This window comes from Paramormyrops kingsleyae, chromosome 22 (genome assembly GCF_048594095.1).
Source record: "Paramormyrops kingsleyae isolate MSU_618 chromosome 22, PKINGS_0.4, whole genome shotgun sequence".
Classification (NCBI taxonomy): Eukaryota; Metazoa; Chordata; class Actinopteri; order Osteoglossiformes; family Mormyridae; genus Paramormyrops; species Paramormyrops kingsleyae.
The window spans coordinates 7,875,727-7,899,860 of record NC_132818.1 but is presented as its reverse complement, the minus strand read 5'-3'; the positions used below and the strand labels follow the sequence as shown (position 1 = coordinate 7,899,860).

Below are 24,134 nucleotides of genomic sequence, written 5' to 3'. Positions count from 1 at the left end.
GACATCAGCCCCCCAGTCTGGAGCTCACAGAAATGCCACAGCGATGCTGGTGGTCTGGTTAGCTACATTTTGGTTTTCTGAACAGGAGCAATAAGACAATCCATGTGGACAGAATCACACCTTCACCAAACATTATAAGTACACCGATAATATTCCAATCAATAAATTCCTGTGTTAAATTAAAATTCTTTAATGGTGAGGTGGAATGGTGGTGCAGTGTTCAGCATTTCTGCCTCACTTCCCTGGGACCCGGGTTCGTGTCTCGACATGTATTACGTTTGCATGTTCTCTCTGCATCGTCATGGGGTTTCCTACAGGTTCTCCAGCTTCACCCCCCACCCACAGTCCCAAAACATACTGAGGCTAATTAGAGTCAGCAAATTGTCCATAGGTGTGAATGGTGTGAGTGTGCCCTGCGATGGGTTGGCACCCCATCCCGGGTTGTTCCCTGCCTTGTGCCCTGCGATGGGTTGGCGCCCCATCCTGGGTTGTTCCCTGCCTTGTGCCCTGCGATGGGTTGGCGCCCCATCCTGGGTTGTTCCCTGCCTTGTGCCCTGCGATGGGTTGGCGCCCCATCCTGGGTTGTTCCCTGCCTTGTGCCCTGCGATGGGTTGGCGCCCCTTCCTGGGTTGTTCCCTGCCTTGTGCCCTGCGATGGGTTGGCGCCCCATCCCGGGTTGTTCCCTGCCTTGTGCCCTGCGATGGGTTGGCGCCCCATCCTGGGTTGTACCCTGCCTTGTGCCCTGTGATGGGTTGGCGCCCCATCCTGGGTTGTTCCCTGCCTTTTGCCCATAGCCTCTGGGATCCACTCCAGACCCATGTGACCCTGCATACAAAAATCAGTGGGTGTTTTATAGGTATTTATTACATATTTAGTCTGCAAATTAATATTTATGTTCTCTATAAGGTACTGAACAGCAGAGTATATTATTACACTCTCTTTTATCACAGGGGTAATGACCAGCCTGTGAAAAAGGACACATTGGTATCACACAGGCACTAAAATCCCACACTGAGTAAGATACAGTTTCTCAAATGACCTGTGACACACAAACGCCTTTCATTTATTCATATTTGGTGACTTTTATTTCACATAGTGAAAATAAATAACCAAGTTCGGAATAAAATTGCAATATATGTAATGCACATTATATGCAATAATAAACGGGGTGTAGTATTTATCGCGTTGGTCTTACTGTATGTAAGAATGAAATAAAAACGTGACAGAAATGAAAAGCATCCTGTAATTCAATTCAAGGTGGAAAAACTGACACGGTCACAGCCTAATGCCTTGCTGGTGATATCACTTAGAGGAAGAGGCAACGTCGTGATTGGATGGCGTCCCTGGCCAATCGCGACCGATTTTCGACCTGCACAGATGGGAAGAGTTTAAAAAAGATTGAGAAAAGCCTTACGAAGTGCTCAAATCCGACGCCAAGGGGAGTAAAAACAGACAGCAAAACAATACAGTTATAGTACCGCTTAAATTTCCGCTGCTCTCCGCAGGAGCCACATAGACCACGTTCGCCTTTCTCCCCACGACGCTTTTCTTCATTGGTTTAAATACGTAAAATCTGCTGTGAATTAGCGAAGATCACAATGACAACCCATTTCAGGAGCGGACCTGCTTTCGGACTGTCAGCCGAGGTGAAGAGCAAGGTAGGATCCTGAAACGCTCTTTACGTCGAAAACTGTATAAGCTGTTGTGCATCTGTTGCTGTCCCAGTCGCTTTAATAAACTGCTTAAATAAAATGCAGGTAAAAGGATTTTAGGCGGCTTCTTTGTTGGTTTATCATTTACAGGCTTTGCGTTTTGTGAGGAATATTATTTGTGACAAGACATTTTTTTTACACAGATGCTTATCAGATTTGACTATAGGATACGACTGTGTTAAACCGCGACTTGCCAGTCAGCGTGAAGTACGTAATAAGTAGCGGTGCTGTTTATAAGAGCGAGGACTTGAGTCTCGACAGACGCACCTACTCTAGTGACAGTTCTGCATAAAAGCTGATGATCACAGCATAGTGAAGCTGTGATGTTGTCCAAGTAAGGAGAGCTGCCTTAATATGAGGTTCTGACATCTATCCCTTTCATCTTCCACAGGAAGTCCAAACAGTTTAATGTAATGTAAATACATAGTTGTAAATCCTCATTTATGTTTTGTCAATTTAATCAGAAATGATGTTAAAGCTTAACACTGCATATAAACATAGGATCGACCTTGAGGTACTTGAGCACATTTTTTTCCTGCCTGAAAAAGACTTAAATAGTTTTCAACAAATTACTCATAGTTCAGTATTCAAGTTCACAGACTTGGCTTACAGGATGTACTCGCGCATCCAAATGTCATTCAGTAACCTGCTGTCCTGCCTGATTCTTTTAATTGCTTGCAGTTACTAGCTTGGTGATTTAAGAATCTGAACACAGGTCACAGAAATAAGGTGAACTTTGTTCAGTGAAAGTGTTATCGAAGGGTCCGATGTGTATGGGAATTTTAAATTGAGAGCAGAAAAGTGTGTGTAACACAGATCATATAAAAGCATATTTTTTTTGTCTAACTGGAGAGGGAATTAAGAACAATGACACACTAAGAGGACCTTATGGTGATGTGATGGTCCTTTCTCTGTCGTGTGTCAGCTAAGAGTGAAGGGTCTTATCCCATGTGAGGACACTTTTTAACCAAACTGGACTGGGATTATTATCAACTTTTCAGTCTGCATTGTTTCAGGCTTTCTTCGCTGTTTGTGTCTCTTTTTTTGCAGTTTGTATTCACGGAACTCACTGTTATTAAAAACACATGGAAGAATTGCGTTTTAATTCCTTACATGCCTTCATGCCTGACTTTGAGTTACTGACAGTCACTGCACTATCCAAACGATCTGTGCCGGTGACGTTTCCTATGCTGTGAAGGCTAGCTGGGGACCTGTCGTGCTTCTCTCTCACTGAGCGGCAAATCAGATGCTGCCAAATCTGATAACCACAAGGACAGGTTAGCAAACGTCGCCAACCTCCTTTTAAGGAATCACTACCCGTGTCCCGAAGCTTTAGGAGGAAACCTTTGATAAATATTTCAGAGTGGAAGGGACATTTATAGAGTTACCGTCACTAATGAAGGCAGTAGGGGTGCCTGTGTGGTATGTTACTATACAATAGGAAACCTGCAGAATTGAATGCTTTAGTATGCTCACAAAGTTCTGGATTATTTCTTGCTTGATGGGCAAATCAGTATACTGGAATATTTAGCTTTGTATTCTGGAGTTCTTGAACAATCTTCCACCTCAAACAAATCATATAAATCATATCCTCCAATCTTGCCTTATGCTGTAACCCTACATATTATAGATCGCCCCCCCCCCCTCACAGCTTTTCAAGTTATCCCTTTCTGAAGTTACTTTTTTGTTTTAAATATGAGTATTATCCTTTGGGGGTGGGGTGGGACTGGCAGATGTATCATGGCTCTTGTAGGTCTTAAAAGCAAATTTTTGATGACTTGGAAGAAAAAGTGAAAGAGACAACACTGCACAAACAACACTGCACAAACAACACTGCACAAGCAACACTGCACAAACTATCTACATTTTAAAAACATGCGCATGGATGGGGAGCGTAGTGTTTGACAGCTTTAGATATTTAGCAGAAGTGATCCCAGGGATAGGAAGAGCAAGGCGGATGGGGGTGTGTGGATAAGGGACAGGTCTCAGGAGGGGAGGAGGAGTAGGACAGATGGGGAAGGGGAGGAGAGGATCGCTGTTTCTCCCAAGTTTGGAATGGCAGAGGCCCGGCATTTTGGAATACCTATTTGTCTTGGCTCCGCATCTCCTTCCCTTTTGTAGCCAGCAGAGGAGCAGTTCCCATCTGAGGATCGGGAATGGGGCCTCGTGTCCACGAGGAAGCGGCTTTGCAGAGGAATGCCTTGGAGTGTTTCTGTTTTCTTCCTGTTATTTTTGTCTTTCCCACTGTATTAAATCATGTATTAATGTAATCAGTATTTAAAAAAAAGTACGCAACTAGTATCTATGTTTGTTACTCACGAATGCACAGGTCAATGCCAACAGTCATCGAAGTATGAAACAAAAACAGCAGCCAATAGCTCATACTAAAAGAAGAAGTATTTAGTTATGGTGTTTGCAGATCTGATTTGGTGTAAACTTTGACATTCTCCCCCCCTCAGCTGGCCCATAAATATGACCCCCAGAAGGAGGAGGAACTGAGGCTGTGGATCCATGAAGTTATTGGTCGGAAAGTGCCGGACAACTTCATGGAGGGGCTGAAAGACGGTGTCATCCTCTGCGAGTGAGTATGACATCACACTGGGAGCTGCTCATGTGGACAGAAGGAGAGTCTAAAATTCAGGACCCACACCAGAAGAGTACCTGTTTACATTGAGCTTAACCCAGACTTCCTGCTTGATGTCTATGTCATGTAGGTTGATCAACAAGCTCCAGCCTGGATCTGTGAAAAAGATCAACAACTCGCCACAGAACTGGCATCAGGTAGGAGAAGAAAGCCCAGTGCCCTACAGTGCCCTACAGTCAGTTCTGCAGACAAACTTATATGTTCTTCCTTTTAAGTATGTTAACCCCTTTAAATCCAGCACTTGTTCTGATCAATCTTTTAAAAAGTGAATATTAGCTCCCCTCAGAATTCAAAGGTTCCAGGTTAGAATCGGGCTGCAGCTCAGGTGCAAAGTGAGAAGCCCCTAATGCAGTGTTTCTCAACCCAGTCCTCCAGGACCCCCGGACAGTCCACAGTTTTAGTTTCTCCCGGCTCCCAGCCAATCAAGAACACCGAAAACCTGGTGCAGGTGTGTTGGAAGCTGGGAGGGACCAAAGACGTGGACTGTGTGGGGGTCTCTGGGGCCGGCATTGAGAAATGCTGCACTAATGTACCCCCAGTACAGTGTTTGGACAGTCTCCAGATCGGCAAACGCAATCAAGCACTTAAACTGCACCTGTGGATTTCAAGTGTTAGTGGTTTTAGTGGAATGAGTCTCTCCAGCAGCTCCTGGCTGAAATGGGCCCTAAGCCTGTTTCCTTTATACTCCGTTTAGCTGGAAAACATCGGCAACTTTGTCAAGGCCATCACCGATTATGGCCTAAAGCCGCACGATGTCTTTGAAGCCAACGACCTGTTTGAGAACGTCAACCACACGCAAGTTCAGAGCACACTCATTACGCTGGCCGGAATGGTGAGCGGCTGCGAATCGTGGTGTCTGTGTGCGCGTGTGTGTATAATGCGCGTGTGTGTATAATGCGCGTGTGTGTATATGTGTGTATGTATGTGTCTGTCTGTGTGTGTATGCGTGCGCATGTGTGTATGTGTGCGTGTGTGCCTGCATGTATACAGTATATGTGTGTCTGTCTGTCTGTCTGTGTGTGTGACCCGCATGCAACTCTGCAGATAATGCGGATTCCTCTGTGCACTGTTGCTTCTTGACGCCTGCGTATGGTGGCTCTCCACAGCCATTTCAGTTTTTCACTCCTTCCTAAGTCCTAAGGGAGTTTCTCTTTCCATTCCTTCCCCCCCCCCCCCCCCGCCCCCACAGGCTAAATCCAAAGGTTTTCAGTGCAAGTACGACATTGGAGTTAAATACGCTGAAAAACAGCAGCGCCGCTTTAACCCCGAGAAGCTGAAAGAGGGTCGCAACATCATTGGCCTGCAGGTCAGGGTTCGAGGAGCGCCCAGTGAAAGGCGCCGCCCACCAAATCCACTCTAAGCTCATTCATCAATGCCAGGCTAACCCATTATAAAATATTTAAAGTTTAAAAATTAAATTTAAGGTTAAATTTGATAGGAAGGATTAACAACCTATGCTGACTCATTCTGGAGTCATGCCCATATTTGCATTTTTATATATTGTAATTTTTTTAATAATTAGATTGGCAACAATCACATAATCTGTGCTAATCTGATTGACTGAAAGATATTCTTACAGTGTTACTTTATAGTCGCATAGAATGAGACCCAGTGTACACAGGAAGTTATACAGTGAAACACTTGTCAGCTGTTTCACTGTATAATTCATTGTTTACATTCCTGAAAGAACACTTTGACTGTCCTGACATTTCTAAGAGACGTAATGAACACCTCAAACCGCTGCCCCTCTGTCTCAGATGGGCACCAACAAGTTTGCCAGCCAGAAGGGCATGACCTCGTACGGCACACGGCGCCACCTCTACGACCCCAAGACGGGCATGGAAAGCCCGATGGACCAATCCACAATCAGCTTGCAGATGGGCACCAACAAGGGAGCCAATCAGGTGGGAGGGGGCTGCATTGCTGTGCTGCATTTTCCTGCTCTTTCTGACATTTCCTCTCTTCTACTTTTTTTTTATACAGGGTGTCCATAAAGTCTCTTTACAATTTCAAAAATGTATTACAAAGGCAATTGATGAGAGATCGTCATCAGATTTGTTCTATGTACTCAGTGGTTATCAAAGTTTTTAATCACATTGCAAACAAAGGTACGGGGCATGACTAATCTAAAGCAGAGGATCACTGATGCCATTCGCACCACTGATGAGGGTGGGCCGCAGCGAACATGGCAGGAAATCCAGTACCATCTTGATGTGCTTCGTGCAACTAATGGTGCCCATATAGAGGTGTATGAGGCAAAAAAAACTTAAATATATACATTTTGTAATAATTTCCACATATGGCTTTTCATTTGCCTTTGTAATAAATTTTTAAAATTTGTAAAGAGACTTTATGGACACCCTGTATAATTCTGTACTATTATATTAATATATTATGGGTGTTTCTTGCCCTCATGGCTGTTGGACCCCATTTTGAATGCAGGAACGCTTTGGTTCAGTCCTGACATTGTTCAGGCACGTGCAGAGGACTGGGTCATTTGCAATAACCAACAATCTTGCAAAATTTCCAGTGGGGATATTACTCCACGCCCCCCCCCCCCCAGCTGGCAAAAGTACCCTTTTCCAACCCTGACTTGAAAGGTTGCTGGGCTTCACACATAAAAATATTGACCATGGACTGAATTTCTGAGATGGGTACAATGAGTTTTGCCAAGGGGGGGGGGGCAGGGTGCCCCCCACGATACATTTCGACGGTACATTCCGGTCTGCTGGTAAGGCACGTCCATCTTGTTGCTACAGCTGTGTGCTGGATCTCCATGTTTCTTGGTAAACCTGCAACTGAGCAGGGTTACGTTCAGTTTTTGCCAAATAAAAACAAAAGACGGTCAAGTTGCGTCGTTACATTTTAGCTCAATTTGTGTTTTTCCCAGGTCATGTTTAATAACGGTTTCCTGTCGTTTGCTCTCGCCCCGAAAGTCCGGCATGACCGCCCCCGGCACCAAGCGGCAGATCTTCGATAAGAAGCTGGACCTGGAGCCGTGTGACACGTCCACCGTGTCCTTGCAGATGGGCACCAACAAGGTGGCATCTCAGATGGGCATGACTGTGTACGGACTGCCCCGCCAGGTCTACGACAGCAAGTACTGCGTCAACCCTGACACCCTGTTCAACAACGGCGAGGGGGGAGGACAGTACGCCTACGACAACTACCAGAATTACTCTGACTAAGGCAGACCGTCGGCATGCAAAGCCAGCTCTGCTCTCATTCTAACTTCATTCACTTCTCTAATAGTTGGGGTAAGATTTTGATTCCCCCCCCCAGTCCCTCATCTGCACCTCATCTTACAGTTGGTTCCAAATATCTTTTGGGTCTTTTTTTCTTAATTCATCATCAAACACTTTTAATATAATAAAAAAGCAATTGTTATGCCTCTTATTAGGAACGATACCAGGTGCTGCATGTGGAGTCTTTAAAGTCTCTATTTAAATGTAGGTTTTGTATTTATTGAGATAACAGATTCATCCTAGTTTAATGGTACAAAACCTCATATATATTATTTTTTTTTAACAGGTGGAAAAACCCTTGTGTGCATGACAGTTTGTCCCCATTTCCCTCATTGTTGACCTTTGACCCCCGGGATGACATGCATTAATGAGCTTGAGTGTTAATCTGCGGGAAGCTCTTCACCACTGCGCTGTAGTTCACCTGTGACCTTTGATCTTTTCAGCTAGGAGACCTTAGTTTTCTACTCTGCCTCGCAGGACAGAAGATATTTAAATTGGATCTTGTAAAGTATTTATGAAGAAATGTTTTGGGCTGCTCACGTAGCCCAGTTTATAACTTTTATATGTATCTATGTTAGTGTGCCATCTAGTGTTTATTTTTCAATATATCAGCTATCTGGATCTGTGCCAAAAAAGATGTTTTATAATTGTAAATCAGAAACCATTTTTCTTCCAAAGTCAGATCCTATATTTAAAAAAGCAACAGGATCCATATACCAAAATTTACCAGCCTAAATAAGGACTCACTTTTAAATACTTTTTTAACACTGTATTTTTTTAGACTTGTAAGTCTATGTGTAACTACAGAAATTCTACATTACCAAGGGTTTAATGGTCCCTGTGGGTGGAATTACTTAAGATTGTGAACATTTCGGGCAAGAAATGTTGTATGCAGCATCAAAGGGACAGTATGTTGGAGGTCAAGGTACACCAGATACCTTTTCAGTGATGATTATTGCTACTGAGGAAATGATTGCACTAAAGGAACCAATAATATAGGATGTTTTACACTGAATTCGACACTAAGACTCTTCTTGTTCATGGGAGAATCCGTCCACCGTCTTGCCAAAATGGGGAAAAATTCTTTCTGTAAACCCTGCAGAATCCCGAAGGTGCCCTTAGTCTGAGTCACCTGCGCTGGACACGAAATGTTCAGTTTCCTAATGCTTCAATGGCCAAACAGGCATGTGTGGGTCATGTGAGCTCAAGCCCCTTTCAACTGATATAAACGCTTTTTCTCTGCTAGTGAAATGTTGCTTGACATTGGACCCAAGGTGTGTGTGCTTCAGTTACATTTGCTGGGTTTGTTTTAATGACAATCATGGCCACATTATTTCAAAGGTTGGATAAAGCCAACTGTGCTTGGCCTCGACAAAGCAAAGCATTTCCATTATGTCTGTATTTTGGAATAAAACTGTGCAATACCAATAAAACAAGGAAGCAGAAGCCACCATTGATTTCCTTCCAGCTTTTACTTTGGGTGATGCCTTAATAATGAAAATATTTAAACGTGTCTAATTTTAGAACATAAATGGCGCACTGGAGAGTAATGCAGTCTGCAGGGGAAGCTTGTCAGGCTCACGTGTGACGAGAGCCGTACAGTTACAGAAATCCAGGACCCAGACGTTATTCTGCTAGTGAACGAGAACAAAATCGGAAGATACGAAGCCTTTATTTAGGCTGGCAAACAAAATCTAAAGCCAAAAAAAACCTGACTGGCAACAAGTACTGGAATATACCTACTTATCTGTACTAATCTGCTCCAAAAGGAAAACATTTGTCTACCCAAACCCCTTTTAATCTTACAATAACACTGATCAGAAGCTATGTTTCCATGTATTTTGACACTGAGTCACATCCTGCTGTGACATATATATGACAATGTCAAAATGCACAAAGCCATCAAAAGAACGAATAGATTCACTTCATTTTCCTCGGTTGAGTTGAAATTACTCAGTGCTGCACGAGTTAATATAAACATCCACTAAGTTTATACACTTTTACGAACAATCAGTTCTGGCCCAACTCTTTAGGTGACTTGGCCATTATTACGCACACATTCACACAACTTTGCATGGTTCCAAAAAGGTCATGCGAACTTTGTACCCATGTTTGGATTTGGGTTCTTCAGAGAAGTTGGATTAGGCACCTGCTGTTGCTATGGCAACACATTGCAAGATTATTCTACAAAATCAATTTTATAAGGCCCAGTATCCAATAATACTCTATAAAAATGTCAGGTGATCATGATCCCAGATACCTGTAAACTCTTCAATCAAAATGAATTTTATATGTATTTACAATCACCCGTGGTAATGTATTTTAAATTACAGACCAATAAAGTAAATATTAAAATAACTCAGAGATTAATGTCCAATCAGCCTGTAGCAGGGCACTCTCACCTCACCTCAGGGACCAGGGTTCGAGTCCCCGCCATGGCTCCATGTGTCATTGTGGGATTTCCTCTGGGGACTCCAGTCCCCCCACCCCCCGGTCCAAAAACACGCTGAGGTTAATCAGTTACCAAATTACCCATAGGTGTGTGTGGGTGACTGACTGATAGGTGACTGTACCCTGCGATGGGTCAGCGCCCCCTCCTGGGTTGTTCCCTGCCTTGCACCTGTAGCCTCCAGGATAGGCTCTGGACCCCCCCCCCAAACCCTGAATAAGATGAGAGGTTCCCAAAAAGTAGTTGGCACTGTCGACTCACACTTCTGGAACCAGGGTTCGAGTATCAGCCATGGCTCCTTGTGTGTGGAGTCTGCATGCTTGCCACCATACCAGCTGCAGCTGAGACTAGGTAATCCATCCGAAGCAGGTCTGGGCCTGGCCAGTGCTTGGATGGGAGACCAGCTCACAAAGCCGGGTCACTGCCACCATAGGTGTGGCCAGTAGAACGGCTGCCGTCGCCTCATGCAGGTGGGGGCCACACAGTGGGGGTGGCTGAAGTGGCTCTCCATTGGTTCTGTAAAGCACTACATAAATGTAACATTCATTTATTCATATTGTCATTGTTGGGATTCCCCCCATAGTCTAGAAACATGCTGAGTTAATTGGTGTACAGGCAGAGCGCGATGTGTCATAGAGGATGCAAGTGTGTCCCGATACCACTTTTTGTCCGCACCACCTTCCTCACTCACTCACTCACTCACTCGTTCCATCCCTAGTTAGCTTCATGAACTTTCAGATTTAGACAGCAAGTCACCGAGGGACGAAGCGAGGAAGCGGTCACAAAAAAAAAAAAAAAGTTTTCAGATGTAGCCTGTTGCGTGTTAATGAGACTACATATCCCATGAGGCCAATGGCGGTCTTGAATTGGGCACGTGTGTCTGCAGCTCCCCTTCTGGGTTCAGTTGCCCTTCTAGTGGGCAAGCTGTTGAGAGCACAGCTCTGTACTGAGCATGTAGTGTAATGAAGTTCGCTGGCTCAATGCCACATATATATGTATATAATTCACGAATGACATATATACTGTAGATACACATAGAAAACATAGCAGTTAGTTCCCACATGCCTCCTGTATGGACGGCAACAGCCCCGCTAAAGGTTTCTTTCACTTTGAAACCAGTAAGTGCTCTGACATTTTCCCTTTAAGACAATGGGCACCACTACAAGTGACAGCCCTCCATGGCCAAGCCTGGAAAAGGTGTAAAGAGAATTTTCCCACAGGGGTAAATGAGAAGTATTTTTTTAAAAATGCAAATTCACCAAGACCATATTATGACCCATACTAGAAGAAGGCATTATTAATATGAACTGTTACCTATGGCTATGGCCGGTTGGGCCAGACATACTGTATCCATTTGGGTAGAGGCGACACAAAGCAAAGAAAAACGAGCTTCGCTCCTAATGACACAACACCGTGTCATAGTGCTGGACCGCAAAACGACCTTCTCCTGTGTCTGCTTTTTGTAATACGTCACATGGTATACGTATGATCGATTATACTATACTTTGTATCAGTGGCATAGGCAGAAATTGTATTTTGGGCGGGCCATTGAAAAAGTGAGCGGGCCTATATTTTTTCCTAGAAAAAATATTACTTAAATAATAATTAAACCTTAGAGAGTAGAAAAAATAATAGACAAACAAACTGCAAAAACACACCTTTATTTTGCAATATTCGGCAAAGGCAATAACAAAACACCGTCTAACCATCATGTTCAACAGTGCTCAATAAAGGCTGGACAAACCACCAGCATAGACAATAACCTGTCTATTTTATTCAGGTTAGTCAGCAGTGCAGAGCAGACAGTTCACCCGAAAATAAAGTAGGCTAAAAGTAAAAGAAATTAAAATAATGAAAACTCTCAGCAGAGAACGGTTTGAAATAAATCAGGTTTATATGAATATATATTTTTTAATACATTTGAATAATAAAAATAAACTAAAAATGTATTTTGATCAAACTTGCCTGGGTGGGCCAGGGAGTAATGTGGGCGGGCCAGTGCCGCCCTGGCCCATCACTGGCTACGCGCCTGCTTTGTATATTATTACGGTAATCTAGTGTAATGCCGCTTATTTTGGGGTCTGGTGATGCCCTGTATGACAATTGTTGTGTCATCACTGGTCGTCCAGCAGGGACGTGTCTTTTCTAACGCTGAAGTGCACATTGTCAGTAAGACACCGAAGAAGGCATCACGCCGAGACGCCTCTGTGCGGAGACCTTGAATAAAACCGTATGAAGCAGCGCGCGACCTCTTCTGTCGTCGTTTGGCGGAGGGGAAACATCACGTGTCACACAGCGGGGCGGTGCCCCCACAATAGAGGACTACTACAAGAAAAAACGATTATGAAATAAACAGAAAGCCGATGTTTTAGGAAATGAGGCGGGTTTCTGGCGCTTTATTTTAGGAGGTGGGGCTGATTGCACGTAGTCCGATCATTCAGGCAGGCGGCGAGTTTACGGCAGATCGCCTCTGAACTTTGTTATTTTGTATCAGGTAAGTTGGGTCGGTCTGACGATATCTGTGTTTTGATTGCTTCAGTCTGAAATCGTTAGTTATTCACACATAACAACCAAGAAATGAATAAGGTTAGTTGTCATGTTGTGTAACGGCATGGCTGATCTCGTGATTTACCATCCGCTAACTATCAAACTGTCCGGCTATTGAGTTAGCCAACATGGTTGGAGCTGTGAGTGAAGCCGTCATGGAATAACTTACATTGACTGGTCGGTCGTTCACTGATCTGGTATTTCTCGGGAAACATTAAATGCATTAATTATGTCAAAAAGAGAACGGGTGCAGTTCAGCTACCAAAAGTTCTGCCGCTATCTGCATAACAATCAAGCCTCTTTCTGTTTTCAGTGCACGATTGTGATAAGCTAACGGTGGCTTTAACTAATCCTCAGGTTAAACAGCCGAGCGCCAACAAGGCCAAAGGGGTTTAGCGGGACCAGCACAGCGCTGCCCTTATCTCCGCGCACTACCCCCTTCGGTTATTTGGCAGGACAGATGGCCGCTCCCGATAGCTGTCGGTTCATTTTCTGCATAACAGTCTTGTCTTGAAGTGGTATTTTGCGAAATTTCTGTATTGATTGTTTCCAAACGGTCAGCATGGCTACGGAGGGGCAGCCTACGGATTTCGTGAAGGTGCTGCACCTGCTGGCGATGTCCTTCGTCTGGGGCACACAGGTGTGGGTTACCTTCATAGCGGGTGAGTGGGGGCTTCTCTCTAATACCACGTTAAGGTGCAATATTAAATAGCTTTAAGCAGGGCTGCCAACTTTGGACAGCTGGCTGGAGTGAGATTTTAAATTCGAGTTAAGTCTGCAGAAACGTTTACATGTAGCTATGTAAGAGTTTTATTACCTTGTAAATAGACTGTTGTTTGCGAACTACCCTATAGCGCGTTTGATGTAGGCTTATAATTGAACAATGTAGATTTGTCAGAAGATTTTTTGCGTGAGCATCATGCCAGATGACGGAGAGTCAGCAGCCGTGGTTAGACTGCGATATTAAACCGATCTTTTTGTAGTGGACCGTGATGGCTCCCATTTATTATTACCACATGTGTTTCTCTTCGTCATGGCGTGTTTCTCTTTGCCACAGGGTTTGTGCTGGTGGCCCGAGTTCCTCGGCACACCTTCGGCCAGGTGCAGGGAGTCCTCTTCCCCTTTTACTTCTACAGCCTCCTGGCCAGTAACTTCTTCAGCCTCGCGGTGTTTGCCGTGTACCACCCCCGCGAGCTGCTGGACTGGCACGAGGCGCTGCAGGTCGGGGCAGACATCAGACGGCAGCTGTTTCCTTTAAAATTGTTTTCTTTTATTAGGCAAGGGGTTGGTTAAAAAGAAAGAAAAGTTGGTTAAAGTACAGAATAACTGTGATGTAACTACACTCTTCCTGTGTTTTCTGCCCATGTTTACTGTTTGCTTTTAGTTTAGTACTTAAGCATTTGTGGAGAGACCATCAGCTTTATGATCTGCATCTACACTGTCAGAAAAAAAAGTACTAATTTTGTGTCTTGGTGGGTATACTCACTTGTCACTGGAGATGCACCCTTTAAGGCAGGGGTGTCAAACTCCAGTCCTGGGGGGCCTGAGCCCTGTGTAGCTTAGTTCTTTCCCTGCTCCACTGCAGATGATTCAGCTCAAGAGCTGTGTAGTAATTAGCACTTGCAAAGAAAATCGGATGTGTTAAATGAGGGGGAACCCAAAAATATGTAGGGCTTGGCCCCCCAGGACTGGAGTTTGACACCCCTGCTCTAAGGTCTGCCAATTGTACCTTAGCTGTAGGTACAGAAATGGACTGAGGAACATTTTTGTACCATTGGGGGTGCATTAATGTTGTTTGTACCAGGGCTGTACTCTCTTTCTGACTGTACAAGTTTGTAAAGAAGACTCACGTACTATCTGTCTGATTGATACAATATTTTAGCTGCAGCAGGCAAAGGAATATGATTCCATCAGTATATAAAATTAAGCTGAAGTGTTGACGCTGCACGTGCGATAGGAGCTCACGCCTGCATTGTCTCGCCGTCTCCTGTGACAGGTATGCCTGTATTTCAGCGCCCTGCTACTGGTGGGCCTGAACGCACAATGGTTCAGCCCGTCCACCACAGAATTAATGCTGCAGATGCAGGAGGTGGAGCGGGAGCACAGTTTGGGGGGTGAGGTTGGGCTGAAGACCAAGAAGGAGGAGTACACCAAGCTGCGAGAGAAGGACCCCAAGTACAAGGCCCTCAGAGCCAGCTTCTTCCGGTACCACGGCCTGTCCTCGCTCTGCAATCTTCTGGCCCTCCTGTGTACCACTGTGAACATGGTCTACACGGCCCTGCATCTCAGCACCATCTAACAGACCACAGATGTGTGTTGGGTATCATTCCAAGTCTGTTTTTTATTTTAGATGTTTCGTTATGGAGATGTGAATATAGTCATTAATCATGAATTTTCCTTAAAAAACGTACACTTCGTTCAGGGTGCAAACCCTACATGGTGTTAAAGAGCAAAGATTGTGTTACACAGCAACGTTGATAAAAATGTTTTCTAAAATGGCTGATTTTCATTGTTCCAGCAGAGGCAAGAATATTATTTAATTTTTACAAATGGAATTTCCATGTGATTTCACAGATTTCTTGAATTTCTTGTTTTTAATAAATTAGTAAGCTGTGAGCCTCAGCTTTTATTTTATTGCCACAGTTCAGTGCAGTGATGGTGTGAAACATACATGAATTAATGAGACTGACCAGAAATACCTACATTAACTTGCTGTCTATATTGCCAATCATGTTAGAAGACAAAACCTATTAAAACTGATGAATGTAAAAAATATATATATTAAATGATATGTTGATATTTTTGAAAAAAAGGGGAACTAAAATTTTGTCATCTGTTTTCTCAGGCTTTGGGGGGGGTTGAGAAATACACATCTAACTGATGGTCACATTGTCATTGATCGTAGTGCTGAGTTATCAGCAGCCATAGCACCTGTAGTTCTGGCCAGGTAGTTTGTGTGAGGCTAAGCATTGTTGGGAGACCAGTTGGGTTGTTGGTCTGTGAAGATCCAGGTGCTTTGCTTTAAGGCCTCATTAAGGGTTCCTTGCCCTCCTACCATCTGCTATTTCAGGTAAACTAGGAGACCAAGTTGTTGAATATCTGTACTGGCTTGTGTGGCTTATTGGGCTGAGTGACCTGTATCTTGGTTTATAGGAAAAGATGTGGTTAAGGGTTATAAGCACATTATTTATACCACATGTATAAATAATTATTTATATTTTTATATTTACATTACATTACATTACATTTTATATTTACATTTATATTTATATTATTTACATTATTTATAAGCACATTATAAGGGTTACAAGACATTATTATATATATATTATTATTATAAGTCTTGCTGCTCTCACACTTTTTTAATAATAAGGTGGGGGCCCTAAGTGTGACAATCTGTTTCTTCCTAACTGTATATTTGGGGGGGGGGGGGGGTTGCTGAGGGTGATGGTCATCTGTCTTGGTCTCCACATGGTGTTGGGGTGGTGGTTGTGCATGATGGTGAGGCTTGAACCCTGGTCCTGGGAGTGTGAGGCAATGTTTCTAACCACTACCCTACCAAGCCACCCCTGCCTCTGTTTTGGATTTTGCCTGGATGTTCCTTCCTCACCATTAGTTATGCACCGGTGCCGTTTCAGGTAAACTAGGAGACCAAGTTGTAGAGTGTTTGTGCTGGCTTGTGTGGTTTACTGGGCTAAGTTGCTGCTCTTTTTTAATAAGAAGGTGGGGGCCCTAAGTGTGGCAATCTGTTTCTTCCTAACTGTATATTTGGGGGGGGGTTCCTGAGGGTGATGGTCATCTGTCTTGGTCTCCACATGGTGTTGGGGTGGTGGTTGTGCATGATGCCCCCTCCTTTATTGGTGGTTGTGCATGATGGTGAGGCTTGAACCCTGGTCCTGGGAGTGTGAGGCAATGTTGCTAACCACTACCCTACCAAGCCACCCCCTCCTTTATTTTGGATTTTACCTGGATGTTCCTTCCTCACCATTAGTTTTGCACCGGTGCCGTTTCAGGTAAACTAGGAGACCAAGTTGTGGAGTGTTTGTGCTGGCTTGTGTGGCTTACTGGCTAAGTGTCTGTACTTGTGATCAGAAGGTCATGGGTTCAAGCCCAGGTGTGGACAGCCTGTTGGTTTATAGGAAAAGATGTGGTTATGGGTTGAGTATTATTATTTTAAGTCTTGCTGCTCTCACACTTTTTTAATAATAAGGTGGGGGCCCTAAGTGTGGCAATCTGTTTCTTCCTAACTGTATATTTGGGGGGGGGATCCCTGAGGGTGATGGTCATCTGTCTTGGTCTCCACATGGTGTTGGGGTGGTGGTTGTGCATGATGGTGAGGCTTGAACCCTGGTCCTGGGAGTGTGAGGCAATGTTGATAACCACTACCCTACCAAGCCACCCCTGCCTCTATTTTGGATTTTGCCTGGATGTTCCTTCCTCACCATTAGTTTTGCACCGGTGCCGTTTCAGGTAAACTAGGAGACCAAGTTGTGGAGTGTTTGTGCTGGCTTGTGTGGCTTACTGGGCTAAGTGTCTGTGCTTGTGATCAGAAGGTCATGGGTTCAAGCCCAGGTGTGGACAACCTGTTGGTTTATAGGAAAAGATGTGGTTATGGGTTGAGTATTATTATTGTAAGTCTTGCTGCTCTCACACTTTTTTAATAATAAGGTGGGGGCCCTAAGTGTGGCAATCTGTTTCTTCCTAACTGTATATTTGGGGGGGGGATCCCTGAGGGTGATGGTCATCTGTCTTGGTCTCCACATGGTGTTGGGGTGGTGGTTGTGCATGATGGTGAGGCTTGAACCCTGGTCCTGGGAGTGTGAGGCAATGTTGCTAACCACTACCCTACCAAGCCACCCCCGCCTCTATTTTGGATTTTGCCTGGATGTTCCTTCCTCACCATTAGTTATGCACCGGTGCCGTTTCAGGTAAACTAGGAGACCAAGTTGTAGAGTGTTTGTGCAGGCTTGTGTGGCTTACTGGGCTAAGTGTCTGTGCTTGTGATCAGAGGGTTATGGGTTCAAGCCCAGGTGTGGACAGCCTGTTGGTTTATAGGAAAAGATGTGCTTATGGGTTGAGTATTATTATTTTAAGTCTTGCTGCTCTCACACTTTTTTAATAATAAGGTGGGGGCCCTAAGTGTGGCAATCTGTTTCTTCCTAACTGTATATTTGGGGGGGGGGATCCCTGAGGGTGATGGTCATCTGTCTTGGTCTCCACATGGTGTTGGGGTGGTGGTTGTGCATGATGGTGAGGCTTGAACCCTGGTCCTGGGAGTGTGAGGCAATGTTGATAACCACTACCCTACCAAGCCACCCCCGCCTCTATTTTGGATTTTGCCTGGATGTTCCTTCCTCACCATTAGTTTTGCACCGGTGCCGTTTCAGGTAAACTAGGAGACCAAGTTGTGGAGTGTTTGTGCTGGCTTGTGTGGCTTACTGGGCTAAGTGTCTGTGCTTGTGATCAGAAGGTCATGGGTTCAAGCCCAGGTGTGGACAACCTGTTGGTTTATAGGAAAAGATGTGGTTATGGGTTGAGTATTATTATTATAAGTCTTGCTGCTCTCACACTTTTTTAATAATAAGGTGGGGGCCCTAAGTGTGGCAATCTGTTTCTTCCTAACTGTATATTTGGGGGGGGGATCCCTGAGGGTGATGGTCATCTGTCTTGGTCTCCACATGGTGTTGGGGTGGTGGTTGTGCATGATGGTGAGGCTTGAACCCTGGTCCTGGGAGTGTGAGGCAATGTTGATAACCACTACCCTACCAAGCCACCCCCTCCTCTATTTTGGATTTTGCCTGGATGTTCCTTCCTCACCATTAGTTTTGCACCGGTGCCGTTTCAGGTAAACTAGGAGACCAAGTTGTGGAGTGTTTGTGCTGGCTTGTGTGGCTTACTGGCTAAGTGTCTGTGCTTGTGATCAGAAGGTCATGGGTTCAAGCCCAGGTGTGGACAACCTGTTGGTTTATAGGAAAAGATGTGGTTATGGGTTGAGTATTATTATTATAAGTCTTGCTGCTCTCACACTTTTTTAATAATAAGGTGGGGGCCCTAAGTGTGGCAATCTGTTTCTTCCTAACTGTATATTTGGGGGGGGGGGGTTCCTGAGGGTGATGGTCATCTGTCTTGGTCACCACATGGTGTTGGGGTGGTGGTTGTGCATGATGGTGAGGCTTGAACCCTGGTCCTGGGAGTGTGAGGCAATGTTGCTAACCACTACCCTACCAAGCCACCCCCGTCCTTTGTTTTGGATTTTACCTGGATGTTCCTTCCTCACCATTAGTTATGCACTGGTGCTGTTTCAGGTAAACTAGGAGACCAAGTTCTGGAGTGTTTGTGCTGGCTTGTGTGGCTTACTGGCTAAGTGTCTGTGCTTGTGATCAGAAGGTCATGGGTTCAAGCCCAGGTGTGTGCAGCCTGTTGGTTTATAGGAAAAGATGCGGTTAAGGGTTGAGTATTATTATTATAAGTCTTGCTGCTCTCACACTTTTTTAATAATAAGGTGGGAGCCCTAAGTGTGGCAATCTGTTTTTTCCTAACTGTATATTATGGGCTCAGCAAAATCCACCCTTGAATCACAGTTTAGCGACGTACGTAGGATCGCACAGAGCAGGGGCTCATTTTGGACACATCTTAACTGCAGAAATTTCTTCTCCACAGTCTTGCATTTGCATGGGTACAGACACACACTGTAAGAATGCTTTAGGGAAACCAATTATTGACATCTTTTCTACTCAACAGAAAGCAGAAATATATACTTTCACGCATCACAAGAAAAAAACAAATATGCAAATGAATACTTTGGACACTGGCGAGACAAAACATTCTTGCTGATCAGTTGGAATTTGCAACACTGCCATCATGTGGCTGGTGGTATTTACTTCTAATGTTTTAATAGAGGAACCTATCCTTTGAGGAAATATTCATTCAGTGTCGCCCCAAGGCGATTTATATGGGTGTGTTGTGATACATTCCTGCATTATTTATGCAGAATGATTCAATAACAAGGAAAGGGAAAGGATGAAAGGAAGGAAGGAAAGCCAGATGAGAGGAGAGGAACCAAGACCTGCCCCCCCCCCGCCTCCAGGCAGGCTATGTCGTATTAAAGTATCTTACCCTATTCTGACGCCAATTTAACTGTAATTAATAATTTAACTGAACTAATTGAGAAAAATGTATATTTTTAAATAAGATCCCTGCGATGGACTGGTATCCATCCAAAGTGCCCCCCGCCCTGTGCTGCCTGCGACAGGCTCCAGATCCTGCACAGCCCCATACCGGACAAACGCCATTCAGGGGCGCGGCCAGCCTGTGTGCCTCTTACTGAGCCGTGGGAGGACGTCCGTGCAGAATGTGCACTTTCACACAAGCCCAGGCCTGCGAGTGTCAGACAGCATTCTGTACCTGAAAAGGTACATTTACCTACAGCTAGGGTACAATTGGCAGACCCATGAGGGTACAGCCCCAGTGATAAGTGATTGTACCCTCATAGGTACAAATTGGTACTTTTTTTCTGACAGTGTACACAAACCCTCGAACCCTGGATTCTCCTTTCTCCTTCTTCAGCTGCATTGCCTCTTACTCACCTGGAACGCTTCTGTGACTCACCACCTCTCCAATGATCTTTGTGTCTCAGCCCAATTTGCTTTGCCTCACTGGTAAACAGCAAAACAAGGCAGTGAGTCACACCCAGTCTGATAACAGCCAAATCCTTCTCCTTGGGGAAATACCCTCTAACAGAACCGCTCTGTCACTGGGGGAGATCAGATGACCACAAGTACACAAGACAGAGTTAAAATTACCCAGCAGGATCACAACACTCCATTTTGCCTTCATAGCTGATCACAAGATACGGGACAATCAGCTGCAGCAATTTAACAGACCAGAAGGTCCTGTGATTGGTACTTTGGTTTGCAGTTATGTTTAATACAGCCAATCAAAATCCAAGACACCGAAATTCATGGTGTGGCATGTAAACAATGTCAAACCACAAGGTTCTACATTTATTCTTTGTGTTTGCCGGATTTAAGACTACCACACAGTCTGAAACGTTACTGCAGCACGTCTGTCGTCTGCATAGTAAAATTGCTGGATAATTTTTAAGACTTAGGAAATGGACTTAGAAATGACAAAAAAAAAAAACATTCAGTCCACACTGGCATGGGCAAAGTAAGCATTTGTCTCGGACCCGACCATCAGAAGGGGGCTGCGGTGAAACATATCTAGTAGGACCATAGGATATATATTTACCATAGAATTTCACTATCCAGCCGTCCATCTTCTCTAACAGAGTCAAAGTAATGATCACGAGTTATACCATGGCTATATTATTATAGTTACAGGCATAGAAACACATAATAAATCACAATACACCGAAATACATTTGCGCTGACTCATCTATACACGTGAATGTGCACGCAGATTCATCTGGTTTAAATGTACCAGCACTATAATAACAACCTACAAAACCCGGCTGTTCACTAAAGACGCCAATCTGGATTCGCACGACAAAAGTTCACCTTATACACCCTAGAGAGCCTGGCAGTGGAATGAGGAACTTATCTTGTTCCAGTGTGCACCTCACCTCGTTCCAGAAAGTTCCTGTTTATAAACAAAAGCATTGCATCCGTATGACCTGGAGAATAAAAGACGAAATTACGCGTGTTTCTGTAATCATGGCACAGGGCCGTTTTTACACAGGGAGAAAAATGTCGAAGACATTTTAAATAAAATCGCAGTGGGGGGGAAACGAAAACGGGAAGGCAGGGAAGAGTGAGCCAGGCGGCTCCGGCACACCCAGCGCTGACACGCCCCCTAGCGGCAGTCTGCGGCGCGTTCGTCTGGAGAGACGGGCTGGACGAAGCTGTACTGCAGAAAAGTCGCAAAGGCATCTAAATAAGGAGCAACATGACGTCAAATAACATCCAAACAGGTACATTTGTATCGTATTATCTGTACGTTCAAGGCTATAAATTTACCATTATTTGAAAGGCTCTTACATATAAATGTGTCGTTTTTGCAGTTGAAATCCGGTGATCAGGGTTAATGTTTTTTTATCTCCACCACTAGATACTGCTCGGTTTTATTTTCTCTCTCTTAGTTTTAGGTTTTGGCAGATTTAGCTCGTCGGTCTTATTTACGTCTCTGTACTTCCGTGCTAACAACTAGCTGCATTGGGCTACAACACGCCCATGATAATTACTGCATTGCTTATTTTCTGAATTTGAAGATATCTGTATTACGTATGTCATACGTATGTATCCTGAAATTTGTCTTGTCTAAAGTTAGATACTTGTACGGTGTCGTAGTTTCATCATACGTGTTCGATGCGGCGGTCGTGTTTTTTTTGCCAAACGAAATGCGGAGGAACTTAGTCTACAGAATGTTTTGTGCGATTGCATTTTGTGCCACTGGATGGCAGCAGCTCCCCGGGTCCTCGCATCCTCTGGTCTCACGTGAGGGAACGTTAATTAAAAATAGTCATGTAAACGTATTTTTACATCCTCGTTTCTCATCATGCTTTAATTGTATTTTTTAAATGCAGTTATTTCACTAATTGGCCACCGTATGTCCTCAGCTGAGGAGGACGCCCCTTCCCTGTTCCCCTCTGCCCCCTCTGTGTCCCCAGAACTAAGATTAGTGTTGCTGGGGCTGTCAGGCTCAGGTAAAAGCTCGGCAGGAAACATCATCCTTGGCAGGGAGGAATTCCTGTCCCTAAACCACAGCAGGACAGCCGTCACTCAGGAATGTGAGATAAAAGCAGCCACAGTGGCTGGTAGACAGGTAAATGTCACCATTTAATCATTTGTCACATAGTTATTCTGCTATGCTGTCATTATCCATACCATAAACAAAGTTTGCCCATCCTTTAAATAATTTTCTCCAGGATAATAAAGGTATTTTGATTCCATTTGCAGGTGTCTGTGGTTGACACACCGGACTGGTTCTTCTCAGAGCGCCCCCTAGAGGATGTTCAGGATCAGATATCCACCTGCAAGTTGCTGTCGTCTCCAGGGCCCCACGCCATGCTCCTGTGTGTGCCTGTGGACCGCCCGGTGGCCTCTGAGCTGCAGGCGCTGGAGGCCGTCGCTCACGCCTTCGGCGCCGGCGCGGTGGAGAGTCACACGCTGGTGCTTTTCACTCATGGTGACAGGCTGGGTACGAGCGAGGCAGTGGAGGAGCATATCGTCTCCCGCCGTGAAGACCTGCTGGCGGTAACAGAGCGCTGCGGCGGCCGGCACCACCTGCTAGAGAGGGGGGGTGAGGCTGGGGGGGCAAGCGTACGTGAACTGCTGGAAAAGATAGAGGACATGGTGAGGAAGGCAGGGGGGACGTTTTACCCCTGGCCCCCCTCTCGGGAGACGAAGGCGCAGGGGGAGGAGGAGAAGGCAGTGAGGATGAGAGGAGGCAAAAAGGACGAACTTGAGGCGAAGACAGAGGAAGGCGACGATGAAGAGGAGGAGTGGGTGAAATCCAGCGAAAAAGACGACGAAAGTGGGGATGAGATCTCTCCATCCACCATGACTTCCCGCGACGTGTCGTTCATCCGCTTCCTCTGGGAGACGCTGCTTGGGTTCCTGAAGAGCATCCCAGGGCTGGTGAGGAGAGAAGCTCTGCTAGGAGGACTGGTCGGCCTTTTCGTGGGGGGGCCCTTTGGCTCCATGCTGGGGACCACCGTGGGCTCCGTGGCAACAGAGGTCGGAAAACGCAAGAACACTAAACAAAAATGATTCTCGTCCCAGGAATCGCAGGTTAAAAGCAGGCTCATGTAGAATTGTCTGTGTGTGTTTTTTTTTTAGTTATTCAAACAAATTATTCCACACGAACAGATTGTCTGAAGTGTGACCAGTGCTACCAGGCTGCTAAAAAAATGGGTTTGCATATATGACATGTAATATATGAGAGATTAAACAATTTCAAAAGCCAGCTGTCGTCATCGTGTAATCTCCTTGTAATGAGTCACCAAAGACAGACCAAAGACAGACCGTGTGACTGCATGTATAAAAGCGCTCCAAGAGCAGGCCGGCATTCAGTCCCGTCCGCTTCACATGGACTTCAGGGTTCCTGCATGGCTCCACGCTAATTTTTTCCGACCTGGGGGGGGGGGATGCCCCCATAATTCCTACCCATCGGCCCGCCCCGAATGCCAGATGGCCTGCGTGCACTGCAACCCAACCGGAGAACATCACCAGTTAAACATCTAAATATTAAGCAGGGTGTGAGCGCACTTTCACGTCGACTTCTGTTTCTTATCAAATAAGAAGCCCCCAGCCGTGGGTTAGGAGTCAAATAATATTTTCCAAGCAAAGCAAGAACTAACTAGGGCATTTGTTCAAATCAGCAGATTGCAAAATCAGAGCATTCGGGGAACGTGATGTGCAAAGGCTAGTAGTGTTCCTGCGACATGGCTCTGGAGGAACAGAATGGTCTTGTCACATAAAGTATTTTACTTACAAAAGGAATCTACAATAACTACATTCATAAGCCATTTTTATATACCTTTGCATTAACATTAATCTTTTGTTTTTTGAAAATGG

General features: G+C 44.9%; 3 protein-coding genes and 1 long non-coding RNA gene across 8 annotated transcripts; 3 read left to right on the top strand and 1 right to left on the bottom strand.

The window, feature by feature from the left end:
• The first annotated feature begins 1,389 nt into the window (after positions 1–1,389).
• On the top strand, positions 1,390–9,051 carry LOC111856340 (calponin-1-like). 2 transcript variants are annotated; one of them, XR_002841102.2, is made up of 8 exons: positions 1,390–1,658; positions 4,172–4,293; positions 4,427–4,493; positions 5,051–5,188; positions 5,546–5,662; positions 6,114–6,260; positions 7,293–7,613; positions 7,888–9,051. XR_002841102.2 is itself a non-coding variant. In XM_023836216.2 (7 exons), exons 1-7 carry the CDS (start codon positions 1,599–1,601, stop codon positions 7,542–7,544), a joined length of 903 nt encoding a protein of 300 aa, XP_023691984.1. In that variant the 5' UTR covers positions 1,390–1,598; the 3' UTR covers positions 7,545–9,051. The 2 variants fall into 2 exon arrangements, 1 of the variants encoding a protein (XP_023691984.1); XM_023836216.2 differs by having other exon boundaries at positions 7,293–9,051.
• A 2,644-nt stretch (positions 9,052–11,695) lies between these two features.
• LOC111856308 (uncharacterized) lies at positions 11,696–21,320 on the bottom strand. Of its 2 annotated transcripts, none has more exons than XR_002841095.2 (3): positions 21,182–21,320; positions 20,184–20,252; positions 11,696–13,864 (listed from the first exon to the last, which is right to left on the bottom strand). It is a non-coding gene; the product is annotated as an uncharacterized lncRNA (long non-coding RNA). The 2 variants fall into 2 exon arrangements; XR_011984664.1 differs by having other exon boundaries at positions 21,117–21,200.
• Positions 12,404–15,213, top strand: tmem205 (transmembrane protein 205). 3 transcript variants are annotated; one of them, XM_023836150.2, is made up of 4 exons: positions 12,404–12,544; positions 13,159–13,259; positions 13,655–13,818; positions 14,594–15,213. In XM_023836150.2, the coding sequence occupies exons 2-4, from the start codon at positions 13,160–13,162 to the stop codon at positions 14,894–14,896; spliced, it is 567 nt and encodes a 188-aa protein (XP_023691918.1). In that variant the 5' UTR covers positions 12,404–12,544; position 13,159; the 3' UTR covers positions 14,897–15,213. The 3 variants fall into 3 exon arrangements, with proteins under 3 accessions (XP_023691918.1, XP_023691922.1, XP_023691921.1); XM_023836154.2 differs by lacking the exon at positions 12,404–12,544 and adding an exon at positions 12,580–12,636; XM_023836153.2 differs by lacking the exon at positions 12,404–12,544 and adding an exon at positions 12,607–12,737.
• LOC111856304 (GTPase IMAP family member 1-like) lies at positions 21,178–23,523 on the top strand. The gene is made up of 3 exons (XM_023836148.2): positions 21,178–21,529; positions 22,175–22,380; positions 22,515–23,523. The coding sequence occupies exons 1-3, from the start codon at positions 21,505–21,507 to the stop codon at positions 23,325–23,327; spliced, it is 1,044 nt and encodes a 347-aa protein (XP_023691916.1). The 5' UTR covers positions 21,178–21,504; the 3' UTR covers positions 23,328–23,523.
• Positions 23,524–24,134: the final 611 nt, after the last annotated feature.